This window comes from Equus quagga, chromosome 7 (genome assembly GCF_021613505.1).
Source record: "Equus quagga isolate Etosha38 chromosome 7, UCLA_HA_Equagga_1.0, whole genome shotgun sequence".
In the NCBI taxonomy this organism is placed as follows: domain Eukaryota; kingdom Metazoa; phylum Chordata; class Mammalia; order Perissodactyla; family Equidae; genus Equus; species Equus quagga.
This window is the reverse complement of record NC_060273.1, coordinates 114,895,904-114,919,890: the sequence shown is the minus strand read 5'-3', so window position 1 is coordinate 114,919,890 and position 23,987 is coordinate 114,895,904. Positions and strand designations below refer to the sequence as shown.

Below are 23,987 nucleotides of genomic sequence, written 5' to 3'. Positions count from 1 at the left end.
TCCCCAGGAAAGCACTAATCATTTTCAGTCACAATAGATCAGTCTCCATTTTCTAAAACTTCATATAAATAGAACCATACAGTATAAACTCTTTGATATCTTCCACAGCTGTTAACATGATAAATTACATTCACTTTCAAATGTTAAAGCAACCTTGAATTCCTAGAATAAACCCCACTTGATCATGACGTATTATATTTTTTATGTGTTATGGGATTTGAATTGCTAAAGCTCTGCTATGAATTTCTGCATCCATGGTTCGGTAGTTTTCTTGTAATGTCTGTGTCTGGTTTTGGTATCAGGGCAATGCTGGGTTCCTAGAAGAAGTTAGGAAGTGTTATCACCTTTTCAATTTTCTGGACAAGTTTGTATAGAACTGCTATTATTTCTTACTTAAACGTTTGGTAGAATTTATGAGTGAAGCCGTCTGATCATTGAGTTTTCTTTGCAGGAAGATTTTAACTAAAAATTTAGTGTCATTAATAGATATAAAGCTATTTAGTTAATATATTTCTTTTTAAGTGAGCTTTGTGTCTCTTAAGGAATTTGTCCCTTTTATTTAAGTTGCCAAATTTAATGGTGTAAAGTTGTTCATGAGATTCTCTTATTAGCCTTTTAATAGCTATAGTGATATATCCTCTTTCAATCCTGACACTGGTACTCTGTATTTTTTTTTCCTGATGTCTGGCAAGAGGTTTATCAATTTTATTGATTTTCTCAAAGAACTAGTTTTTGCTTTTGTTGCTTTTCTGTTTTCTCTACTCTTTATTTTTTTTTTTCTTCTATTGATTTTGGTTTAATTTCTTGCTCCTTTTTCTAGTTTTCTAAGGTAGAAATTGAGATGATCGATTTTAAGCCTTTCTTATTTCCTAATGTAAACATTCAAAGTTACAAATTTCCCTATAGGCAGTGCTTTAGTAACACTGTAGAATTTTGATATGCTTTTTCATTTTCATTTAGTTCAAAATATTTTCTAATTTTCCTTCTGACTTATTCTTTGACCTGGATTATTTAGAAGTATGTTATTTAGTTTCCAAATATTTGGGAATTTTTCAGATATTTTTCTGTTATTGATTTTTAATTTAACTCCATTGTATTAAGATAACATACTCTGTATGATTTGAATCCTTTTAAATTCATTTAGAGCTGTTTTACACCCATAATATGATATATATGGGTAAATGTTCTCCGTGCACCTGACAACACTATGCATTCTGCTGTTGTTAGGGAAAGTGTTTTACAAATGTCAATTAGGTCAAGTTAGTTGACAGTTTTGTTTAAGTCTTTATTATATCTTTACTGATTTTCTGTCCAATTGTTCTATTAATTACCAAGAGTGTTGAGTCTCTAACAATCATTGCAGATGTCTCTCTCTCCTTTTCAATTCTGTAAGTTTTTGCTTCATACATTTTTCCATAATTTCATTTTTTATACCTATTTTATTGTGAAATACAACACAGATTTTATGTGTTTTGAAGCTCTGTTACTCAGTGCCTAAATATTTAGTACTATTGTATCCTCTTGATAAATTGATTGTACCCTCATCACTGGCAATATTCTTTGCTCTAATATCTAATTTGTCTGAATTTAACATGGCCATTCTAGCTTTCTTTTGATTAGTGTTGGCATGGTATATCTTTTTCTATCCTTTTACTTTTTGGGCTATTTTTGTCTTTACATTTAAATATAGATTTATATTTGTGTATGTTTCTTTTAGATAGTATATAGTTCACTCTTGCCTTTTTAACCAATCTGACAATCTCTGCCTTTTACCCAGAGTATTTAGACCATTTATATTTAACTTGATTACTGATATGGCTGGGTTTAACTCTGACGTGTTGTTATTTGTTTCCTATTTGTTTTATCTATTCTTTGTTCCCTTTTCCTCCTCTTTTGGATTATTTTTTAATGATCCTATTTTATCTACTTTGTGGCTTATCAGCTATAACTATTTTTTCAGTGTCTACTTTAACATTTAGAGTATTCATCTTTAACCTGCACAGTCTACCATTAAGTAATATTATACCACTTCACTTCTAGTATAAAAACTTTACAATAGAATACTTCTATTTTCCCCTCCTGGCCTTTGTGCTATTGTTGTCACGTGAGCTTTAAACAGTCAATTACATTTTGAAGAGATTTCTATCATGTGTCATTTGTGGGTCTGTTTCTATTCAGTGATTTTTCTCCTTATCGTGGGTGGTACCTTTCTGTTTCTCTGCATACCTATTAAGTTTTAACTGGATACCAGACATTGTGAATTTTACCTTGTTGAATGCTGGATATTTTTGTATTCCTATAACGTTCCTGAGCTTTGTTTTATATGCAGTTGAGCTTCTCGAAAATGATTTGATATTTTCAAGGCTTGTTTTTAAGCTTTGCTAGATGAGCCCCTAACAGCCTTTACTGTAGAGCTAATTATGCCCACTACCTTTTGGCAATAGCCCTCTGAGTACTTTATCCTGAATTCATCATGTATAAATTCTTTTTTAAACTTACTTGAAGCAGAAACAGCAGATAACAGTGCCAAATATAAATCCATCCTCTTCGGCTGAGTGTTGTTCACTAGAGCCAGTTTATCGTCAGCATGACAGGCTGCCATTAGCCCAGCCCAGACAGCAGGATCACCTAAACAAAGGAAATATAGTTAGCAGGCTTGTCAACAGCAACATGCTGCTGAAAAACTACCAAAATGAGAGCAAGAGTTTATAAATAGCAAAATAATAAAATAAATTGGATCTCCAGAAAAATTCCATTTTCTTAAAGAAAAACTAATTTATACTTGTTTTCAGAAGACACACCAGTACATTCATCCTTCAAGATTTGCCGTTTTTCCCAAACACATCAGAACATGAGAAATATCCTATTAAGTTCTTCTTCCATGGCTGGTTAGCTCAGTTACCTACAGTACTGTACTACTGTGGAAGGGTCAATTTTTTGTTTGTTTGTTTTTTTGAGGAAGATTAGCCCTGAGCTAACTACTGCCAATTCTCCTCTTTTTGCTGAGGAAGACTGGCCCTGAGCTAACATCCATGCCCATCTTCCTCCACTTTTTATACGTGGGATGCCTACCACAGCATGGCTTTTGCCAAGCGGTGACATGTCTGCACCCGGGATCCGAACCAGCGAACCCCGAGCCGCAAAGCAGCAGAACGTGCGAACTTAACTGCTGAGCCACTGGGCCAGCCCCTGGAAAGGTCAATCATATTCACTTTCATTGGACACCCAGGACAAGTGTCAAATAGACACTCATGTTCATCACTCAGTCCCTGTATTAAAGGCTCAGTCATAGGAAAAGCAAGATAACATAATTTCTCAATTCTTAAGAAAAGTATAAGCCAAAGGAAAGCTCAAGACAACTCCATTTTACCTATGTTCTTACAGCCAAGCATGAAAGTCATTTTATCATGCCAAGTGAAGCAATTATGTGATTTTATATCCCCTCATTCATTTGCTCTTTCCTTCCTTCCTTCATGCCCTGATAGCAGCTTCAGGGGAGGGAGAAAAGCCTGCAAGCAATGGGCTGAGGAGATAACAATAGAGCTTATGAGTATAGACTCCTCTTTTTTTTTTGAGGAAGAATAGCCCTGAGCTAACTGCTGCCAACCCTCCTCTTTTCACTGAGGAAGACTGGCCCGGAGGTAACATCCACACCTGTCTTCCACTACTTTATATGTGGGACGCCTACCACAGCATGGCTTGCCAAGTGGTGTCACAGTCTGCACCCGGGATCCGAACTGGCGAACACCAGGCCGCCGAAGTGGAATGTGCGCAGTTAACCACTGTACCACTGGGCCGGCCCCTATAGACTCCTCTTTTTTAGAAAGTGAGTTGTGAAAACAAAAAGCTGGAAGAGGATTAGGAACTTAGAAGGGCTTTTCAACTTGTTTGGTCTTTTATTTTATAAATCATATTTTGCAGGTTAATATTTGCATGGTTAATATTTTAGTCCTGCTACCATTAAAAAACAAATGGATAATTTTAAAATGCCACAAAGGGTGTTAGCTAACAATATAGTCATTTAAACACACATTTTTAGTTTTATATTTTTGTCTTATCTAACTGCCCCATCCAATATATGTCTCCTATCAAATGCCTGAAATACATATCTATTTCACTTATGGATGGTCAGTATTACTGCTAATAGCACAAGAATCATTAGAGATCTTATGCAGATCAAAAATGTTTACAAAAAAATTAAATACATACCTCCATATTACAAAATAATTTCTGCCCTAGATAATGACTACCTTATTTTAAATAACATAAGACATAATCAAATTCCAGAATAAGGAAATGAGGACCATTCCCTAGAATTGATGATAAGATCTGATTACTGCATAATGAAAGGCACGTGATTGAGTCTTAGATCTGGGTTTTAGGTCTAACAATGTCACTCATTAACTGTGTGGCAGCTTTTCCTTTGGGACTCACATTTTATAAAACAAGGCAACTGAGGGGCCGGCCCCGTGGCCAACTGGTTAAGTTCGAGCACTCTGCTGCGGCGGCCCAGGGTTTCGCTGGTTCGGATCCTGGGCACGGACTTGGCACCACTCATCAGGCCACATTGAGGCAGCATCCCATGTGCCACAACTAGAAGGACCCACAACTAAAATATACAACTATGTACTGGGGGGATTTGGGGAGAAAAAGCAGACAGAAAAAAAACAAAAAAACACGGCAACTGAACTAGATGATGGCTCAGGTGCCATCAGGTCTAAAATCACATAATTCCAATTGAAGTGGACTCAAGTTCTGAATATTGACTTATTTCTGAGATTAAGTGAAATATTCCTCTAGAGGTCTTAGAGTATGCTATAGTTTAGATTTCGGGAAAGGGGATGGACATTAGCTGGCAGCAATTTTTTCTGTCACAACTCAAAAGAATTGCTGTTTTCATTAACTCTTCCATGGATAATCAGCAACTTGAATTCTCCACAGAACAAAGTGATAATATAAATATATATATAAACTACATACCTAAAATTTTTTAAATACTGTTTGCTAAAAACACTTTTTAATATCATAGAAGCACTAATCTAGCAGAAATTGGATTTCTTTCCAATCAGTTCTAAATTCTTGAGATTATTTTTAAATTTCTGAAACAATTCCTTAGAATACCATCTATCAAAACTGTACTTTGTTCAGCTAAAGATCTGCAAGGACTAGGTGTACAGCTACTGCACATGACTACAATTACACTCATTTTCATTGGACTCCAAGGACAAGACTCAAACAGGTACTCATTTTTATCCCTCAGTTCCTGTTTTAAGCATCTTATATGACGACCCTGCTTCCTTGAGTATGTATGTCTCCAGAATACATGGGAAAGTCAGAGAAGAGTATTAGAGAAGACCTTATCTGGGCAATCTCACCTTTCTAAAGTTCATGCCACTTACACAATTAAAGGCTAACAGATCCTCTATCGTTCTAGATCCACAGTAAGAATTCTTCAGAGTAATTCTATCTAATACTTGCTTAAGAACACCTTTAAGAATCAGAAACTTACTCAATGTATAACATAGACAAACCCAAATGTTTAGGGCCTCTTTTTGTTCCGATCATTTCAAAAATGAAAGAAAGAATAAATAGGATATTGGTTTGTTTACTTGTTTCATAAAACAATCTCTAAAATGTTAGATATTTTGTAGTTTACTTAGGATCTTTACAATTTATTGTGAAGATAACATTGAACTTATTCTTTGTACAATTTGTTTTCCAACAGCCCTGGCCAAAAGCAATAGCATTCTTATTTAACAAATGTTCGAAGTGCTCTGGGGGAATAAAATGTCTAATCCTATATCTCATATTAAAAATAATATTATGTAGGGGGCCAGCCCAGTGGTGCAGTGGTTAAGTTCGCACATTCCACTTTGGCAGTCCAGGGTTCACCGGTTTGGATCCCAGGTACGGACATGGCAACACCTGGCAAGCCATGCTGCGGCAGGCGTCCCACATATAAAGTAGAGGAAGATGGGCACGGATGTTAGCTCAGGGCCAGTCTTCCTCAGCAGAAAAAGAGGAGGGCTGGCAGCAGATGTTAGCTCAGGGCTAATATTCCTAAAAAAAATATGATGTAGAGGCCGACCTGGTGGCATAGTGGTTAAGTTCACACACTCTGCTTCAGGTTTGCAGGTTCAGATCCTGGGCACAGACTGACACACCTCTCATTAAGCCATGCTGTGGCAGCATCCCATATACAAAATAGAGGAAGACTAGCACAGATGTTAGCTCAAGCACAATCTTTCTCAAGCAAAAAGAGGAAGATTGCCAACACATGTTAGCTCAGGGCCAATCTTCCTCACCAAAAAAAAAAGGTAAAAATACCCCTAATAATTCTATTTTGCTATACATTCCAGTTCTCTAAGGCATTTCTTCCGTAGTGTTAATAGAAGTATGCTGATGCAGTCATACGCAGTTCTTCAGTACCTTTTGTGATCAGTGGCATATATATGACACAGTGGGTTAGAACTAAGAAGAGCTAGTTCAGGTGAGGCCAGCACCTTGCATTTCTAATAGTTACCACAGAAGATCAATCTCCACTCTTCAAGCTAACTACACATAAAAATAACTACATATGTTTATTAAATAATTTAGTGGCTATAGGTAAACCTCATTAAACGAGACTGATGGAAAAACAATAAAACTACTTCCTGAAAATACATAATTCAGATTTTCCAATAACGGGTAATAAAGTATCTTTAAGCAGATATTCCTTTGAGCCTACTTCAATAATTGATTATCTCTTAATTATCAGTAGCCAAATGCAGATAATCAAATAATATGCAAAATCTTAAAATATTTTCTTAAAATTCCTTTGTCTTATTTCATAAAAATACAAACTTTGCTCCTATAAGCCACAAATGCAAGATGGACAGAATCCTAATTAATGAAATGGATTATACTATATTCACCTGGAGAAAGGAGAGCTGCCTTCTGAATGGTCTTTAGTGCAATATTTTTTTCATCTTCCACTGAACTGCTTCCCATAGCCAACTGATTTACTGCAGTGTACAGTAATGCCTTCTACAGAAGAGAAGAGAAGAACGTTACCAGTTCAGCTCCCTAACTTTCAAAGTGACTAAAAGTAGGACTGTATTGGATATAATGTGGCCTCCAAGCCTAGGAAGAAAAATTATTCTTTCATCAATAGTATTCTTTAACAAGGAGAACATTTCCTTTATACTGGGGCATACTAACCTTTCCATGATTTGAGTCCAGAATATGAGCCACATTTCCTGCTACAGCACCTCCCTATATAATAGAAAATAATTGATTATTCGGATGAATGAATAAACTTTCACAAAAGAGTAAAAATTAAGAATGACAAAATATTTCCATTAAATCACTTGAAAAGTTCAGTTTTATCACATTCATAACTTCTAAACTCTTTAAGTATCAACTTATTATGACTGCTTTAAAAGACCAGTATAATATTTTTATGAAAGAAAATCTTTTCTACTATAATCATTCAACTCTGCTCTTTTAAAATACTCATTAAAAGTGCATAAGTTACATGATTTTACAGTAGCACCAAACAAATGTACCCATTTTCTAACAATATAAATAGACGGCAAAAGAAAGAAAGTCTAAAAGAGAAAAGAGAAAGACCACAAAACTCACTGTAAGATAAACTAACATGGTTTTACTCCACGAAAAGACAGTATTTTTAAAACTTCCATTGTCCCTCGTAAAATGAATGACTAAAGTTTAGAGCACTATGAAGCCCATCACTGCTTCAATAATCAACTCAATACTAAAAATGAGAAAAATATGTACAGCATCATAGTTTTCATAAAGTTGATTTGAAATCCTTAATTTTCAAAAATTCAATTAGACATTTTACCTGGAAAAGAAAGTGAATTCTAAGAATTATTTCATTTTAAATCAGAAATAAACTGTGTTCTTTACTTTACATCAACAGTGTATTAGAAAGGTTTTCAAAATCATATTTAGCATAGAAAGAATTCTAAAAATAAACTTTTAAAAAAATATGTCAATATAGAACAAATAGAAGATGTCTTTCTGACAACACAGCAGAGTAGGAGGAAGATTCAGGAGTTAAATGTGGGATGATCTGTCACTACAACTATGATTTTTGCACATATTTAATCTCTATGTTCCAAGTGTTTTCTTCTATAAAATGGACATTAATTGCAGCTACTTCAAATGGTTGTTGGGATTAAACGACAAATATATAAAAACACCTAGCATCGCCAGCTGGCACATAATGAGTACTTCATTCCAGTGTCTAATAATGATGGTCTTCTAGGTTCTTTGAAAATAACTAAAAACGTAGAACAAAACTTTGCTGCTCAAAGTGTGATCTGTACACCAGCAGTCCCCACACTCCCTAGGAGGTTGTTAGGAATGCAGAATACCAGGCCCCACTCCACACCTACTGAGTTAGGATCTGCATTGTAACTAGACCATCAGGTGATTTCATTTGCACATTAAAGTTTGAGAAGCACTGGGATAAAATACAAAAAACATGTATTCCTAAAGCATTGAACAGCTGACAAAATATGAAGAAGTTGCCAGGCCAAAACTAAAAGAGAAAACTGGAATCTAGACAGGGAACTGAGCAGGGAAGCCACTTCTGCCATGTGCAGATCCTAAGAAAAGTGAATTTTCCTTTGGAAGGACTCGTGGGACAGACATTAAACCCCAGGCCGCACAGGAGGGGCAGTATCTAAGAAACCACATCACAGTAAGGTGAGAGCCCCAGGGGCTCTACCCTCAGGTTAAAGGTGAATCAGAAGCACACCAGGTTTCAAATGACCTTGATATCCAAGCACACAGTAGCCTGTGTAGTCCAGAAACCTCAAGCTCTGAACCTTGTGTAAGGTGGTTCCAGATGGTGGAACTCCCAAGCACCTGGGAGAAATAAGTACAATTTCCACAGAAAAGTATCTTAATCCTAGGTCTCAAATTATTTCCACAAATAATTTTCAGGTAAACACAATCAGGTAAACAAAGAAACAGCCACTATGTGTAAAAACCAACAGGAATAACAAACAAACGCAGACCCACACAGACCTCAGATATTGGAATTACTGGATGCATTAAGTGTTCAAAACATATTAGCTGCTACCATCATGTTTACCAACTAGCTAAGAAAACTATGAAAAAACATTTTAACCATAGACGTTACCAAAATACTTTATAGACTCCTGAAAATATGACTATTATGAACTAAAATACAGCATATAATCCCTTTTACAGAACATCAATGACTTCATGTTTAGATTTACATTTTAGACATTAGGAATGTTCTAGTTCTTATTTTCTTCAAAAAGTTTTTAAATAAAATTATCTTTTGGGATTCAAAAACACAATAGCTAATTCTTACTAAATGGCAACATTTCAAGCAAAACATTGCCACACAGCCATTAATACAATCTGTACGTGTTCAAAAAAGTCCGCCTACGTCTTTGTATCTTCCATAACACCCAGAACAGTACACGGAAGAAACTCAGTGTACCACTTGTTGAATGAATAATTAAGAAATGGGTTAAATAACAGAATTTCCTTGCTGTATTAATTTTTTCCAGAATGATAATGACAATACTTTAAAATTATATTATTTACCACATCACAAGTTATTTTATTTTTTTGCCAGAATTTAGAACTTTACTCACCTTTGCATTTCGTTGAGCATACTGAGCAACCACTCGGGACAACAGAGACCAAAGAGCAGGATCGGCTGGGTTACTGGCAGAGATCATCAAAAGAAGAGGGTGGGCTTAGAGATGGGAGTTATTTTAACCACAAACTACAAGCAGCCAACATTTTATTTAGTATCTAAGTTTAAAATCTTTCAGATATCTAACACAAGTTCATATTAATTGTCCATGTGTGGTTCAATGAGTCTTAATTTTAGAAAATATACTTTCTATCTCCTACATATACCAATAGTCCTTGTGACTATAAAAAGGAAAAATCAGCAATGTGATGATTATAAAGCCATGAGATCTAATTAAGAAAGGTTAAGGAGGGGCCGGCCTCTTGGCCTGGTGGTTAAGTTCATGCACTCTGCTTCAGTGGCCCAGGGGATCCCTGGTTCAGATCCTGGGCATGGACATGGCACCACTCATCAAGCCATGCTGAGGCGGCATCCCACATGGCACAACCAGAAGGACCTACAACTCGGATATACAACTGTGTACTGGGGGGCTTTGGGGAGAGGAAGAAGAAGGGGAAAAAAGAAGAATTGGCAACAGATGTTAGCTCAGGTGCCAATCTTTAAAAAAAAAAAGAAAAGAAAGGTTAAGGAAACTTAGTATGTTCTGTTCAAAGAACACACAAAGAGATGAAAACTATAGAAGGAAAATAAACTACAGATATAACACTTACAGCTGCAAATAAAACAAATAACCACTTTCTATTTTCCAAATTTTGAAGATATTAAATGAATGTTTGAGTGACCAAAAAATTCCTCAAACCATTAAACTGGACAGTACAACAAACTGACAATATCGCAAACTTAACTAGTTAAGAGCTTTCATACTAAAACAAGGATTAAGCCTTAACCAGAATAAGGGCAGAATTTCTGATCTCTCTCTTTCTCTACCGAATTAAAAAAATCTTTACAGGTGAAACCACAGATGCAGTCAGTTGCCTGGTCCTATGTACAATTTCATACACCACAAGTTGGTTTCCAAATATATATGATTACCTCATTTAATATTCTTAACAAGGTCCAAATGTCAAAAACAACCTCCTCAAGTATAATTAGACCCCAAGAGCACAAGCACAGACTCTACCTGTGGACGGCTTTAGATGCCTGTCTCTGCACTGCCACGCTGCGGCCTTGCAGTGCATAAATCGCTGAAGTGAGAAGGCACCTCTGGAAAGCGCTGTCTTTCTCTTTGATGCGCTTCAGTAGCTCATTAAGTGCCGCCTTTGACAGCGTAGCATCCTGCATGGCCAGTCCTAGAGCACACAGGGTTTGAAGGCTTTCTGTGGTTGGTTCCTTTAAGATAGAGCTGTGAAAATATTTTTTAGTTGCCTATTAGCTATGAGTACAGGAATGTGTAACTATTAAAACGTATTTAACATTTAGTAGAAAAATCAATTTACTTAAAGATTCACCAAATAAGCCCAGCTTTGAGATAAATATAAAAACAAACTGCTTGGCTTCTACGGACAGTAATTTCCCTGAATGTCTGAAGCAGTTAAAAGTACCAATGGCTTTCAGAGCAGCAACAGCCAAATGTCCTTTGTGGTCATTATACCTAAGTTTTAGAAACAAATATACATCAGCCTGTTTGGGTTTCAGGTCTAGGTAAATAATTAGAATAATTTTGCTAAAATGTTCAGTTTCAATAAAATCCTGGAAGGTACAAAAAATAAAGAAAAGTTCTCAATGTAAGATCTGATTTTTATCCTTCTCAGAAAACTCTGTCCTATTGCTCTGTGGTATTGAAAACAGAGCTTAGAGTACAAATTGTATCTATATCCACCATATTTCAAGTGAATATTTTTATAATTTAAGGAGAATTTAAATTTTGCCTGTAAATATCTAGCTTTTTCTTTCTCTCTCAACTATGAAATCTGATTTGGCCTTATGGAGGTAAAGGTCAAGAATGTTTAGAAATCTTTATGAATTTAAATGAAGAAATCCATCTCTCTCTACAAGCTTAATAATACTTCTAATAATAATCATGAATTATTGTACTGTAACAAAACAAGGGAACTTTCAAAAACTTTTTAAACAAAGTTCATTTAAGTAGAAACATGAATAACTTTACAAAATATCACATACCTACCACTGTCTTTCTACTATTTTTTGGAAGGAAGTGTTTAGAATTTAATTTTTACAAACAGGTATAAAATCATCAATTTCAATAGGCAGCTCTGGAGTAAACAGCTTACTTAGAGAACTCACGGTACTCTTTTTACAGTAAGGGCTAATAAATGTAGGAGTCCAAATATGGAAGAATATCAATAGTCACAGTCATTTCTATCAATACAAATAACCACATTCTAAGTTGGTACAATTAAAAAAGCAAATAATAAAATATAAATTCCATACTAATATAAATTCCATACTAACAAAAGAAGAAATTCCAATTTGTGCCTTGGTTCAAAAGAAAAAAAAAAGGTATCTACTCTAATATTTATTAATATACAAAACCTAAGTTGTTCTCTAAATGACTACACCCCATTAAGCTAACATGACTGAATGCTCAGTACCTGCACGTGGTCTTGTACCACGTTCTAGGGATTTTACACGTGGTTATTTAATATCATAAATTCTATGAAGTTGGTAACCAGACTATTTCCCCTTGTATAGAACTTACTCCTATTCCCCTTAAATAAGCACCTAGGACACTGCTTAGTTCCCAGGTATGAATGCCAAAAAAGATCAATAAAGAATTGCCAACTGAGTTTTTTCATAGAAGGGAAGTCAAAGAAAAGAAGCCAAGGGGCAGGGAGGGGAGCAGGCGGTAGTGTTAAGTTTGAAAGATGACATTCAGAGAATCAAAAACAATAAAAGAAACATAGACTATATAAAATACAACACCACAAAACAAGGAAGTAAAGGTTTTCTTTTTCATAAGAGAAAGGGAAAGGGTTAAGATTATATTCTATTATTTTTCTCCACTTCCACAAATGTTCAAACTAATTTTGGTTACTGTTTTAAACAGAAACCCAAGACTAATCTAATTGTGTTTACTTTCAGGTTGCTTTTGCCCTTGATAAGTACAATGATACATTAGCATCTATGATTCTTATCCCCAAGCCATTTGCAAATTTCAGTTCTCTGAACATGTTATCTATAGCCTTATATACATATTACATGAGTGTATCCATGTAAAGTGACAAGACTTTTTAAAAACTATGATTAGTTTTCTCAAAATAGCAGAGGAAGAGAAAGAAGTGTGTATTTATTATACAAGAAAATGACTTTAATCAGGATGGGACAAAAGCATCACAATAAATAAACAAATATAAAGCTTATCCACAGAAGGGGTTCTCAACTAGTACCATCTTATCATCTCCCTCCCCCCATCTTTGGGAGGAGTAATTCAGAGATACATGGAGGCAGTTTTTTGATTTTCACAATGATTAAGGAGTGCTACTAGCATTTAATGGAGGGGAGACAGGAATGTAGTCTTCCTGCAAGGGGGGACAATTCTGTACTATGAGGATTTGTACCACTGAAAATGCGAATAAAGTAGTTATTGATAATCACTGTCCAATAACATATATTAATCATCTACTGCTTTTAAAGGAAGCTAAGGTCAACTTTCTTACAAAAAATTTTTTTAAGAAGTCAAAAAATACTACATAAATAACCACAGATATCATAGGTTGCTATTTTATTAACTTATTCCAAAATATAGAAATAGATACAAGTTATATTGGTATAATTTTTTTGAAAGATTCAACTTTATATGAACTTTATTTTATCAGGTTAACTTGACAGGAAAGAGGAAGAAAAATCTCTTTGGGAACCCAAGAGACCAAAAAACAAGCCAGTATGACTATCTTCATTAAAATTTTAAGATCCTACTAGATCAGGTGATCAATTACTCTTTTAAGAAAATAAATAATACATACAGAATACAAGATGGTTTTGAGGATTGTATGGATCCAGAGCTAAGAATTAAGCCATGATCTCTGGCTCCATCTGTGATTGTCATTTCAGAACCAGGCGGGTCCAAGCCCTTTTGTTCACCAAAAAGTTCCCAAAACATTAAGAACTTCATTTTACATTGCTCGAAATTTTAACCCCATATTTAAGGATCTGGTCATGCTAAGTATTAATGTCAACTATACATACCATTTAAATAGCAACGTCTTGGCTACATCCATTTTTCCTTGTTTATACTCTGTTATTGCCAGAGCTGTCAAGATATGGGCTTTGTCTTGCTCTGATTCAACAATAGACAATGCTCTCTCATAGGCTGTTATATAGAGTTGGAAACAAAAACAAAGCAATATAAAAGCAATCTTGATTGACAAAGAGTGAGATTTCTCCTTTCCTAATGCTATTTTCCAAAAAAGTCTAACTAAAATTTATCTTGTTGTTTCCTTGTTTTCAAGTAGATGGAATAAAAATTTATAATAATCTAACTGGGTGTAGCTATTCCAAGGTAATTGTGGGGATATCATTAGTACTCTGTGACATTCCCCAAGTGCTACTCTTCAGAATCTATATGGGGGTCTAAGTCACTATCTACCAGAGAAGTGGAGACCACTGACATACCACCAAAATTCCCATGAGCAGATCAGCAACTCTACCCGGCAGTAGATACTTACAATGAGCTGCACACACATAGGTTGGGCCTAAATATGTGAAAATGCGCTCAATAAGCATTTTTGGAGAAACCGAAATATACTAACAAGCATTGAGGTCTTCATTTGCTAGAAATTTACATTTAAGCACTGTGGAGTAGTAAAGACCTGCTTCCAAATGCTAACTCATATATCTACCCTAAGTGATCTCAGGCCTCAGTTTCCTCATCTAAATAATGAAGATAATATTCGGCTTCTAATACTGCTACAAGATTCATCATAAAAATGTACTAAATGAGGGAACAGACAAAAAGCACCTAGAATCGTTCCTGACTCCTAGTCAGATTTTAATAAACACTGCAACCCCTACCCCCATCTCGATACTACATCTTTCTGTATATAAGCTCATCATGATTAAATTCTACTCAGCTCTGGAAGAGCAAGATGTGTGCTTCAGCTTCAAGCAACATACTCACCTTTGCTGCTCTCTTTATACAGACCCTTCATAAATAAAGCCAACGCAAAACCTATGATGTCTTCTAACTCCTCAAGAGGCGTTGACTTAAAAACCTGGATAGCTTTATCATATTCACCAATGGAACTAAGAAGCAAAACATAGCTCACTTTTAATATCAAAAATAATTTTGGCTTATATCACCAAATATAAAGATATTATTACACTAAGTTCTTTTAATACCTTCCCCCACTTCATCTACCAGTGTTAAAACTGTAGAAAAGACATAAATTAAAATAGAAGGCATATCACTTATTTCAAATAGTATGTAATAAGGGGATTTAACTTTATACTTTGCTTCTTTTAAATTACATGTGAAAACGATCAGTCCTGCTAAATTACAAAGTTTCTTTTTATTAACACACTTAAATTAAAATCTCAACTCACAAAAATAATTTTGACTTTTATACAGAACTGTAATTTTTTAAGCTTAATACATTAAATATTACCCAATGAGTATGGTTCTAGAATCTCTGAAAAGCTTAATAAGTCATAAAATACCTAGTCAGAATCAAACTTGGCCTTTGTGTACACTGTTTATCTGCACATACATTTTCTTTGGAGGCATATAGATACACTAAAATTCCACAGACAAAACTATACATTATTCTTTTATGTATTTAATAGGAAGTAAAAAGTGTTATATATGATATGAAAGAATAATACTTTTTAATAACAGAAAAATAATTTGTTCTGCTCATTTAAAAATGAAGAGAAGCTGCATCACCTGGAATAGACACATTACATCTTTGAGACTCTTATGTCTGGTATCCATCACTATAATCAGAAGTGGTTTCTAATTTTAATCTGTTATTGGAAATCTTTTCCTAAAATCTTTTTAATCTTGGGAGGTGTAAGTGGGAGCTAAAAATACAGGATATCTTTGCTTCTAAAATTAGTTCTATAAAGGTGAAAGAATTGAAAAATCAAGAAACTCAACTTTTGATAAATATTTTGATGAAACGAAGAGGGCTACCTTACATTGTTTATAGATACACACATATATATTAAAAGTACTTTTTTAAATGAACATTATCTTCAAACACGTGATTACTTTTGTAGAGAAAAGAATGGAACTAGAGAAGGGCACAAGGGGCCTTCAACTTTATCTGTAATTTTTTCTTTGAAAAAGAAACCTGGAGCCAACTGACAGAATTTTAAAATCTATTATATTTGAGTGATGACTATTCATTAAATTATGCTCTACACTCTATTACTGCATTGTGCATGTTTAATATATTTCATAATAAAAACAAAAAGAAAACAGATGACCTATTTTCGGTGAGAAGTACAAATTTTCTTCTAAAATATTTACATTATGTGAAACATCAAAACTAAAGAGAAAAGATACTGTGTTCCACACAATTTATTACAACATATTTACCTTCTGCTACAACAAAATCTTGGAACTGACAGAGCTATCAACTCCTAAACACAGCAGTTTAAAAGAATTGAAAGGAGAAGCAATCAGAACAGAAAAACTTTCCTGTCTATATATGGTTCAGTTACACAGTTATAAAAGATCTGTCTACCTCATATCTCTACTATGTAGCTCCTTAAAACATGTAGGCACTAATCCCAAGATATCATACTACAGTTCTAACAACGTGTTTCAAATTGAACCATTCAATTTTGGGGCAGTTATCATCTTGAGGAATGCCTCCTTAACTTGAGCCAAAAACCTTCCTCCTCCCATAACATTTTTATTCTCTGGTCCTAGTTCTACCCTCTAAAACAACTGGTTTTTAATCTACTCTTTTTTTTAAATCTTTGCTGAAGTCAGAAGTCTTTAAGAATCTGAAGAAAGCTATTTGGCTCCTTCTCCATCCCCCAAATGCACACACATACAAATTTCTGTGTACTATTTCAAAAGGATTTCTGGACCCCTAATGTCTATCCCCAGTTTAAGAACATATAGCAAATCAGAAAAAATCCAATCCTCTTTCAATAACTAGATTTCTACTAGCAGAACAGCAGTTGCCTTTCTTCCAAATGTTTTCTTGTCTAGCCCACAACCATCAGTTCTAAACCTGCTCCCCATAAAGCACACTGGGGTTGGGTTACAGGTACAGGAAACTGTGAATACAGCCTGCTACTGTGGGAATTATGTATCCCGGGGGAATGTCATCATCCTACTCATTTATACATGTCCCACTACTCTAGAAACTGGTCACCATCTCACTAGTTCCATAGCTTTCACCAAAAAATCTAAGAGATGCAGAGAACTAATGGGAAAAAATATGCTTACCATAATAATCTGCCATAATTTCTTACTGTAACATTGTAAGTATCTTGGTCTTCTTCAGTCCGTAACAACAAAATTGCCCTTAAAAAAAAGGACAAAGTATTTTAAGTTATCTCTATGCAATAGCATTCTTTTACCCTTCCTCCTTAACTGAATCTACAGATTTTTGTTTTCTGCATTTAATTCTAATTCTTTAATGCTAGTTCTAACAGCTTATTCATATTTTATTAAATTGGTACCACAAAAGCACTTAATATTTAGATTTTAGATTGTCAGGAAAATAACTTTGATAAAGTAACCTCTTAATAATCAAAATTGTTTATAATACTTGAGTTTTAAATATTTCAAAAATTTTAATCTAAATATGGGAAACAACGATGTCGATGTTTAAGTTTTGAGATATTTGAAGTACATAGAAAACACTATCAAAAATACTTATATACTAGTAATCTGACTTAGGAAACCAGGAAATTGAGTGCTTTCCTGTGTCTTTACCTGTTACATACAGAAAAACATTTAAGCAATCTTGAGTTCAGAGAAGGGAAGGGTCATCAGGAGTCCCTGGAGGCTGAGAACAAACCCATTAGCATGCTGACAGCCAATATTCTACCTTCTCATGCTCAGCCCTCTTTGGGCAAGCAGGGAATGTCTTAACAACTAAAAGGAGTTGGATATTTAGTAAGATTTTTGTGTTTTTTTTTCTTTTCTGTTTAAAGAGGATTAGCCAGGGAGAAATAGCCAAGAAAAGCTTTTAATCCCCCTGATGTTGCATGTAAAACAAAAATTTGCCAGAGAAGCCTAAAAGACAGTATTATATTAAAAACTATGCATCTGGTTAGATTTATACCTAATTTGTAGTTTTAAGCCTCAAATACTTGTTTAAGGTGAAAAACAAAAGCAGTGATCAGTCGAGAAGGAGTTGTGCACATCCAAGTGACTGTGAGGTTGCCACTTTAAGCCAAAGCTATAACAAGCGTTAGATTCACAATATTTGTGATTATAATATGCAGACAAAAAGGCAGCAAGCACCCTAAAGCCGCTTAGTTTTCTCAGTTTAAAAATCCTTCTCACTGTTGTCTTCTATCATATTTATACAGTTTGTTTACTGCTAAGTTTACTGTGACATTGAAAGAAATAGAACTGTGGTTTTTCATAATCCTCTCTCCATATACACCTGGAAAAATAACTTGTTCATTACACAGCCTCCAGTACCATCTAGTGAATACTCCTTTGAACTACAGAGAGATCCATAAAAGGATGGCAAAGCATTTGAGACACCTCAATTACTTTTTATCCAACAAGCCTTCTTCTAAATACTTATTTATTTAGATTCAGGGCAATGATGTGGCTCAGAGGTTAGGCAATCAAGTCTTTTAGCTTTTCATCTAGTACTCAAAAGATCAATAGTTATTTTCTCATTCATGAATCAATTAATTTGCAGAGAATAAAACTTCAAATTGATTTCATTTCCTACCCTTCTCCCGGCTGGTCATTCCACTTGAGCACACTGTCCTTGTTTCATCAACATGCCAAGTTCACTCCAGTATCAGAGCACCTGCTCTTGCTGTTTCTTCTGCCTAGGATGCTCCGGCTCCGATGACCAAATGGCTTGCGGCCTCATTTCATTAAGGCCAGGCCTCAACTGCCTCCTTAGTAAAGCTATCCCTCTTAAACCTACTCAAATTCACTGGCTGCCTCTGCAGTCTCTGCCCCTTCACCCTACTTCAATTTTCTTTCTCAGCAATTATTACCATCGCAGATGTTTATTAGCTTACCATGTGTCTCCCCACACCAGAACACGAGCTCCATGAGAACGGGGCCTGTGTCTGTCTAAATTCACTGCTAAATTGCCAGTGCCAAGGAAACTGCTTGGCACAAAACAGTTCAACTAATATTTACTGAATGAATAAATATATAGAAGATATTAAAGTGATTCAAACAAACATACAATGTTCTTATTTCTTCTCTGAATAAATAGATGTATTTAATAAAGCTAACAAAGTCTGAAGGGACAAATTTTTCTAAAACAAAATGTGAGGGGGTGTTTTGGCTTGGCTTTTGTTTTTTCTTCACTCTCTCAGGTTGAGCAATAGAAACCAAAATATAGCTGAAAATTTGGAACTGCATCTTTTCACCTTCAAAGATTTAACAACAATAGATAATGAAAGATCAGGAAAAGAATCCAAACATTTATTTAGTATCTTCTTCACAAGAATGAGACTAAATAAAAAAGGCCAACTGACAAATAAAGACTGCATTCCAATTAAATGTCGAGTTTACCTTTGGTATGCATCTGCTGCTTTCTTTTTCAATTGCAGATGTTCATTTAAGTAGCCCAACATTGTGAAAGCTGGAGCATAATTCTGAATTCTTTCTGGAAATCCAAAAATATTTTTTCTTTACATGTGCATAATGGTTGTGTTGCAAAATATTAGTTTCATTTTCAATTTTTTCAATATCTTAAACACCAGATTATCTCCTGAGATCACTGGCATTAAGAATAGTAGTCTGACTTTATCTTGACTACAAAATACCAGTACTCATTTTGAGACTCTTTTAAATTACTGAATAACATTTATAGCTATACATGGTTTCTACATGTGTTTTAAAGTTTAAACATTTTTATCCTCAAAGCTATAATAATTTGAAAATATAGCTCATGTTAAAACTAGTCATTTGATTTATAAGAAAATTAGGTTCTCTGGCCAATCACTTAAACCTTCCTGTGATTAAACTTGGCAACAATTTCTCTTGGTGGTTCGGTTCCAATTTCTATGTTTTTTAAAAAGTAAATTAACTCGGTACTGAACACTAGAAACAGAGGATGATTTTGGCACTTTCAACGCAGTTTGAAATTTTCAAATTTAAAAATTTTAATGTCAAAAAAATCATGTACCTACTAAAGTACAAAAGAAAAAGAAACATATCTGATCTACTTAAAAGTTATATTGAGAAGCAAACCTTCAAATCCCTTAAATTAGTTAACAAAGTATAGTATAATCACATCTTACGTGATGGTTTGGTTCTAACATCAAAGCATTAGGTGAAAATTACATAGTCAGGTTTTTCTTGAAAAATCCTAAAGTTACCACACAAGAGGGTCACCAAAACTGGGTCAAACTGAGTAAGAGGAGAGCCATGCCTTCCATCCACACTCACCTTGAGGTAAACAGTCAGCAGAATACATGAAAAGACTGTCTGCACTCTCTCTTGTCCCCTACCCCACTCTCTTTTTTGCTTCTAATTTATTATTATGTTTTCTGGCCATACAGTTGAATTTGTTAAATGAGTATAAGATATGGCTCCACTATAGAGTTAAAAACCTAACTATGCATAACTGTCAGGGAATGATTTGTTCATTGTTCTGGGTATCTGAATTTTGCAGAAAGCTTAAAGATTTCTTCTTTATGTAAATCCTTTACAAACGTTACCCATTCTGTAAGGGAACTTATCAATAAAGTTTCTGATCATACCTGTTCTCAGAGGCTCCAGGTATTCACTGGAGTCATTCATTCTGGCATACTGCCTAAGACGTTAATGCCCTAAAGAGCTGATGTTTGTAAACTAACTGCCTTCTCCTCAAGTGCTCCCGGCTCAATGCAGAAAGAGTATTACAATCCTCTCAATATTTATGAAGGGCATTTTCTCTTCTGCTTTTCATAGCTTACCTGATTTTTCATATTATTCAATTGTCAATATTCCTGCTTAAACTCCCTGCTTCTTTATTAGAATTTTGTCAAGGGTTAAATAAAATGCTAGTGAAACTAACATTTCTTGAGCATCTAGGGTATGCCAGGTACTCTGCATAACATTTTGTATAAATCATCTCATTTAAACTCTAGGCAATAGATACTTTCATTAGTGTATTACAGATGGGAGAACCAACTTGCTGACATGCCCAAGATTTCATCATGGCTACTAAGTGGTACAGCAGAGATCAAAACCCAATGGTAGTGTTTTTAAGGAAGAAAGAAAATTATTACAATGGATAGTTAATAAACTTCACCATTCTGTCCTTTTCCTATGCCTAAACATATTTTTCCAGTATCTTGAAGGAAAATCAGGTGTTAACGTGAGAGGTTAAAGCCACTGGGTTTGGAACTTGAAGCAAATTACCTCATTTAATTCTCACATTTCTATAACCTAGGAATTATGACCTCGTCTTTCCAAGGTGAACAGAAGTTAAGGGAAGTAAAATACTTGGCCTAAGACTGCAGAGAAAGTTAACAGCAGAGCTAGAATAGCAGCAACTCAGGCCCATTAGGCTCCAAATGCTCCCCACTACAACATGGAAATCACTTCTATCTTGAATCATTGGGTAACAACAATTTTCACTCTTCAAAAGTTCTTAATAAAGTTTAAAAAGTAGACTACTTGGCCCTTAATGGTAAAAATAACAAATTCATGTCTTAAGGAACCTTTACATTTAAGATGGAATTAACTATTTTTAAAAGTTCTTTCAACTATTTCAACAGTTATTCAAACATCTTGCCATTATACAACAGGTGACTTACCTATGTATTTACTCAAAACAACTTGTGCTGCTGGAATAGCATTCATCTGGACGATGTTGTACCGGTACAGCTCTGTTTCTCTGTTGCTTTTATCTTGCAATGTTGTACAGACCCAATAGGCATAACCTATTGCTCCCTCCGTCTTTAAAAAAGCCAAAGTTAACAAGTGGACATAGGATAAGCCGCCAATAAAAATTAACAAATGAAACAATGCACTTAATACAGTAAAAGTCATATCTTAGTCTTCTTTAAGTCAACTGTTCAGTGCCTTTACATAAAGAGTCACCATGATACAACACAGCTAAGAACATATTTAAATCACTTGCTTCAACCCTAATTAGAAGAATCAAATGCGATAAAGTGCAGAAAAGAGAGCCCCATCTGACTGGCTGGTTTGCTTCTTCTCAACCCCATTCCCATAGGTCAAACTAATAACTACCGATTAAAAGAATTATTCTAAAACACTTCCATTAAATAATCTAGAAATGTCAACCAAGTCTAGTCCTTATCTCAGGTTTATTTTTCCCAAGAGCCTCAGTTTCTGCTCCTCATGACTACTGCATCTATTAAATCCCAATGTCATTGCTTCTCAGCTCTTGCAAGACGATAGGAACATGAAAATGAGAAGTTTTTAATTAAAGACAACTTATCTCTTTCTAAGGGAAAAAAAAGAATAGAGACAACTGTTGTCAATAACGTCTGATACCATCATATATTCATATATTCATTTTCTCAAACAAACATTTCTCAAACATTAGTGTATTCACTAACAAATCCTCAAGAATGCTTAAATTCTTACATGCATATTGAGTTCTGTAGTGTGCCTAAAGAGATCCATAGTGTCATAACTTCCAATTGTCTCTGCAATAAGAGCCTAGAAAAGGAAAAAAGAGGTTCTTAATGTGTTTAAAAGGAATAATAATAATAATAATAAATGAAACTCTTTGGAAGAACCAAAGGCTTATTAGCTGTGCTTAAAAGCAAAGTTAATTTCTTTTTCCATCTTGGTTACCATATTCCCATGGTTCAGAGAACCTGAACGACTGATTAAGTTGATCCTTAAGCCCACAGATGCTTTCAGAATTCCATCTGTAAGCAGGCAGTGGTGGAATAATCCACATAAAATTCCTCAGAACACTGATGAAGCTGTGCTACCTTCTCCCTTCTCTCTCACCCTTATCTGTTCATATTTGTCAGGAGTAGGGTTCTTAATCACAGGATCACCTCAGATTCACCTGGTGGCTTTTTTTAAAAGGTCTTCACCCCTAGATATCTAGTTTCCAAAGATATGGGTAGAGTCTCAACATGTTTATTTTTTAAAACTTCCTCAAGACTTTAAATATTATATCTATGCTTTTGACTTTGCAGACTATATAACAAGTTAAAATTACTTTCAACCTCCTCCATCTTTTATAAGAAATCAGGTTTTTTAGTTATCATACATTACTAATATTAAGAAATTAATATTGTCTCACTTCTATTGTTAACATTTTAATTAAATCTACCAATTACCTTCTAAAATAAATTATTTTTAAGAACAAAAATAATCAAAAGAAAAAATTAGGTAACTCTGCTAAGCAACTAAGATTTACTGACCTAGGGCAGTGCTACTCAACGTGAAGTCCCTGGACCAGCATCACCACCATCACTTCAGAGCAGTTAGAAATGCACATTGTTGGGTCAGCTGGGTCCAGTAACTTACATAGAGATTAGTATAGTAATGCCATTGCTTCCAGATACTACCACAGTCAATGGGAACAGGGGTTTGCCTTTCTAACTCTGCTTGCTTCACCAACTAACTAGAATGAGATCCAAGAGTCAAAAGTACAATGAAAGATAAATAAACCCTGAATAATGATTTTTTGATATGGCTGACGCTCCCACTATTCTCTGAACCAAAACAACTACTCACTAATTCATTACAATTTCTCAACTAGGCAAGACCTTGGAGGCCACTCAATCCAATCTCCTTTCTCAGGTGAGAAATGAAATCCAGCAGTGATATGACAAGGTAAAACAGTCAGTCAATGACAGACTCAGACTAGCAACCAAGTATCCTGATTCCTGTTTGGCAGTACCAAAATCTACACTTAGAGGAGGTGAGAGGTGGAGAACATTCATAAACAAGGACCAAATCAAATATGAAAATTTAACAGAAAATGAGAAAACATAATCAAAATGATCATTGTAAATGATGTTTTTTGTTTTTTGTTTTTGGCAAATGTTTGTTAAAACAACAATTCTGAGTTTCTTCTTTTAAGCATAATAATGTGAGACTGACGGGGTTCAAAGCCCTCCAGATCAAAGCTTAATCATTACAAGCTGTATGACCTTGGGCATGATACTTACGCTGAGTTTCAATTGCCACATCTATAAATGAGTTTAACAACCACCACCTCAAAGGACTGATAAAGATTAACTGAAATAATGTATACAAAGAGCCTAGCACAGTGACTGCCACAAAGTA

The 23,987-nt window shown here is 34.8% G+C and overlaps 1 protein-coding gene across 3 annotated transcripts in view; it reads right to left on the bottom strand.

Moving 5' to 3' along the window:
- The window catches only part of SKIC3 (SKI3 subunit of superkiller complex), a 78,978-nt gene that overhangs the window by 17,458 nt on the left and 37,533 nt on the right, over positions 1–23,987 (bottom strand). For all 3 annotated transcript variants that reach the window (XM_046666039.1, XM_046666041.1, XM_046666040.1), the window contains exons 27-37: positions 22,320–22,394; positions 21,521–21,662; positions 19,287–19,380; positions 17,010–17,087; positions 14,724–14,848; positions 13,793–13,916; positions 10,767–10,988; positions 9,642–9,714; positions 7,201–7,254; positions 6,915–7,026; positions 2,500–2,628 (exon numbers count right to left, since the gene is read on the bottom strand). In XM_046666039.1, coding sequence (XP_046521995.1) covers positions 2,500–2,628; positions 6,915–7,026; positions 7,201–7,254; positions 9,642–9,714; positions 10,767–10,988; positions 13,793–13,916; positions 14,724–14,848; positions 17,010–17,087; positions 19,287–19,380; positions 21,521–21,662; positions 22,320–22,394 — 1,228 coding nt within the window. The remainder of the gene's footprint in view (positions 1–2,499; positions 2,629–6,914; positions 7,027–7,200; positions 7,255–9,641; positions 9,715–10,766; positions 10,989–13,792; positions 13,917–14,723; positions 14,849–17,009; positions 17,088–19,286; positions 19,381–21,520; positions 21,663–22,319; positions 22,395–23,987) is intronic.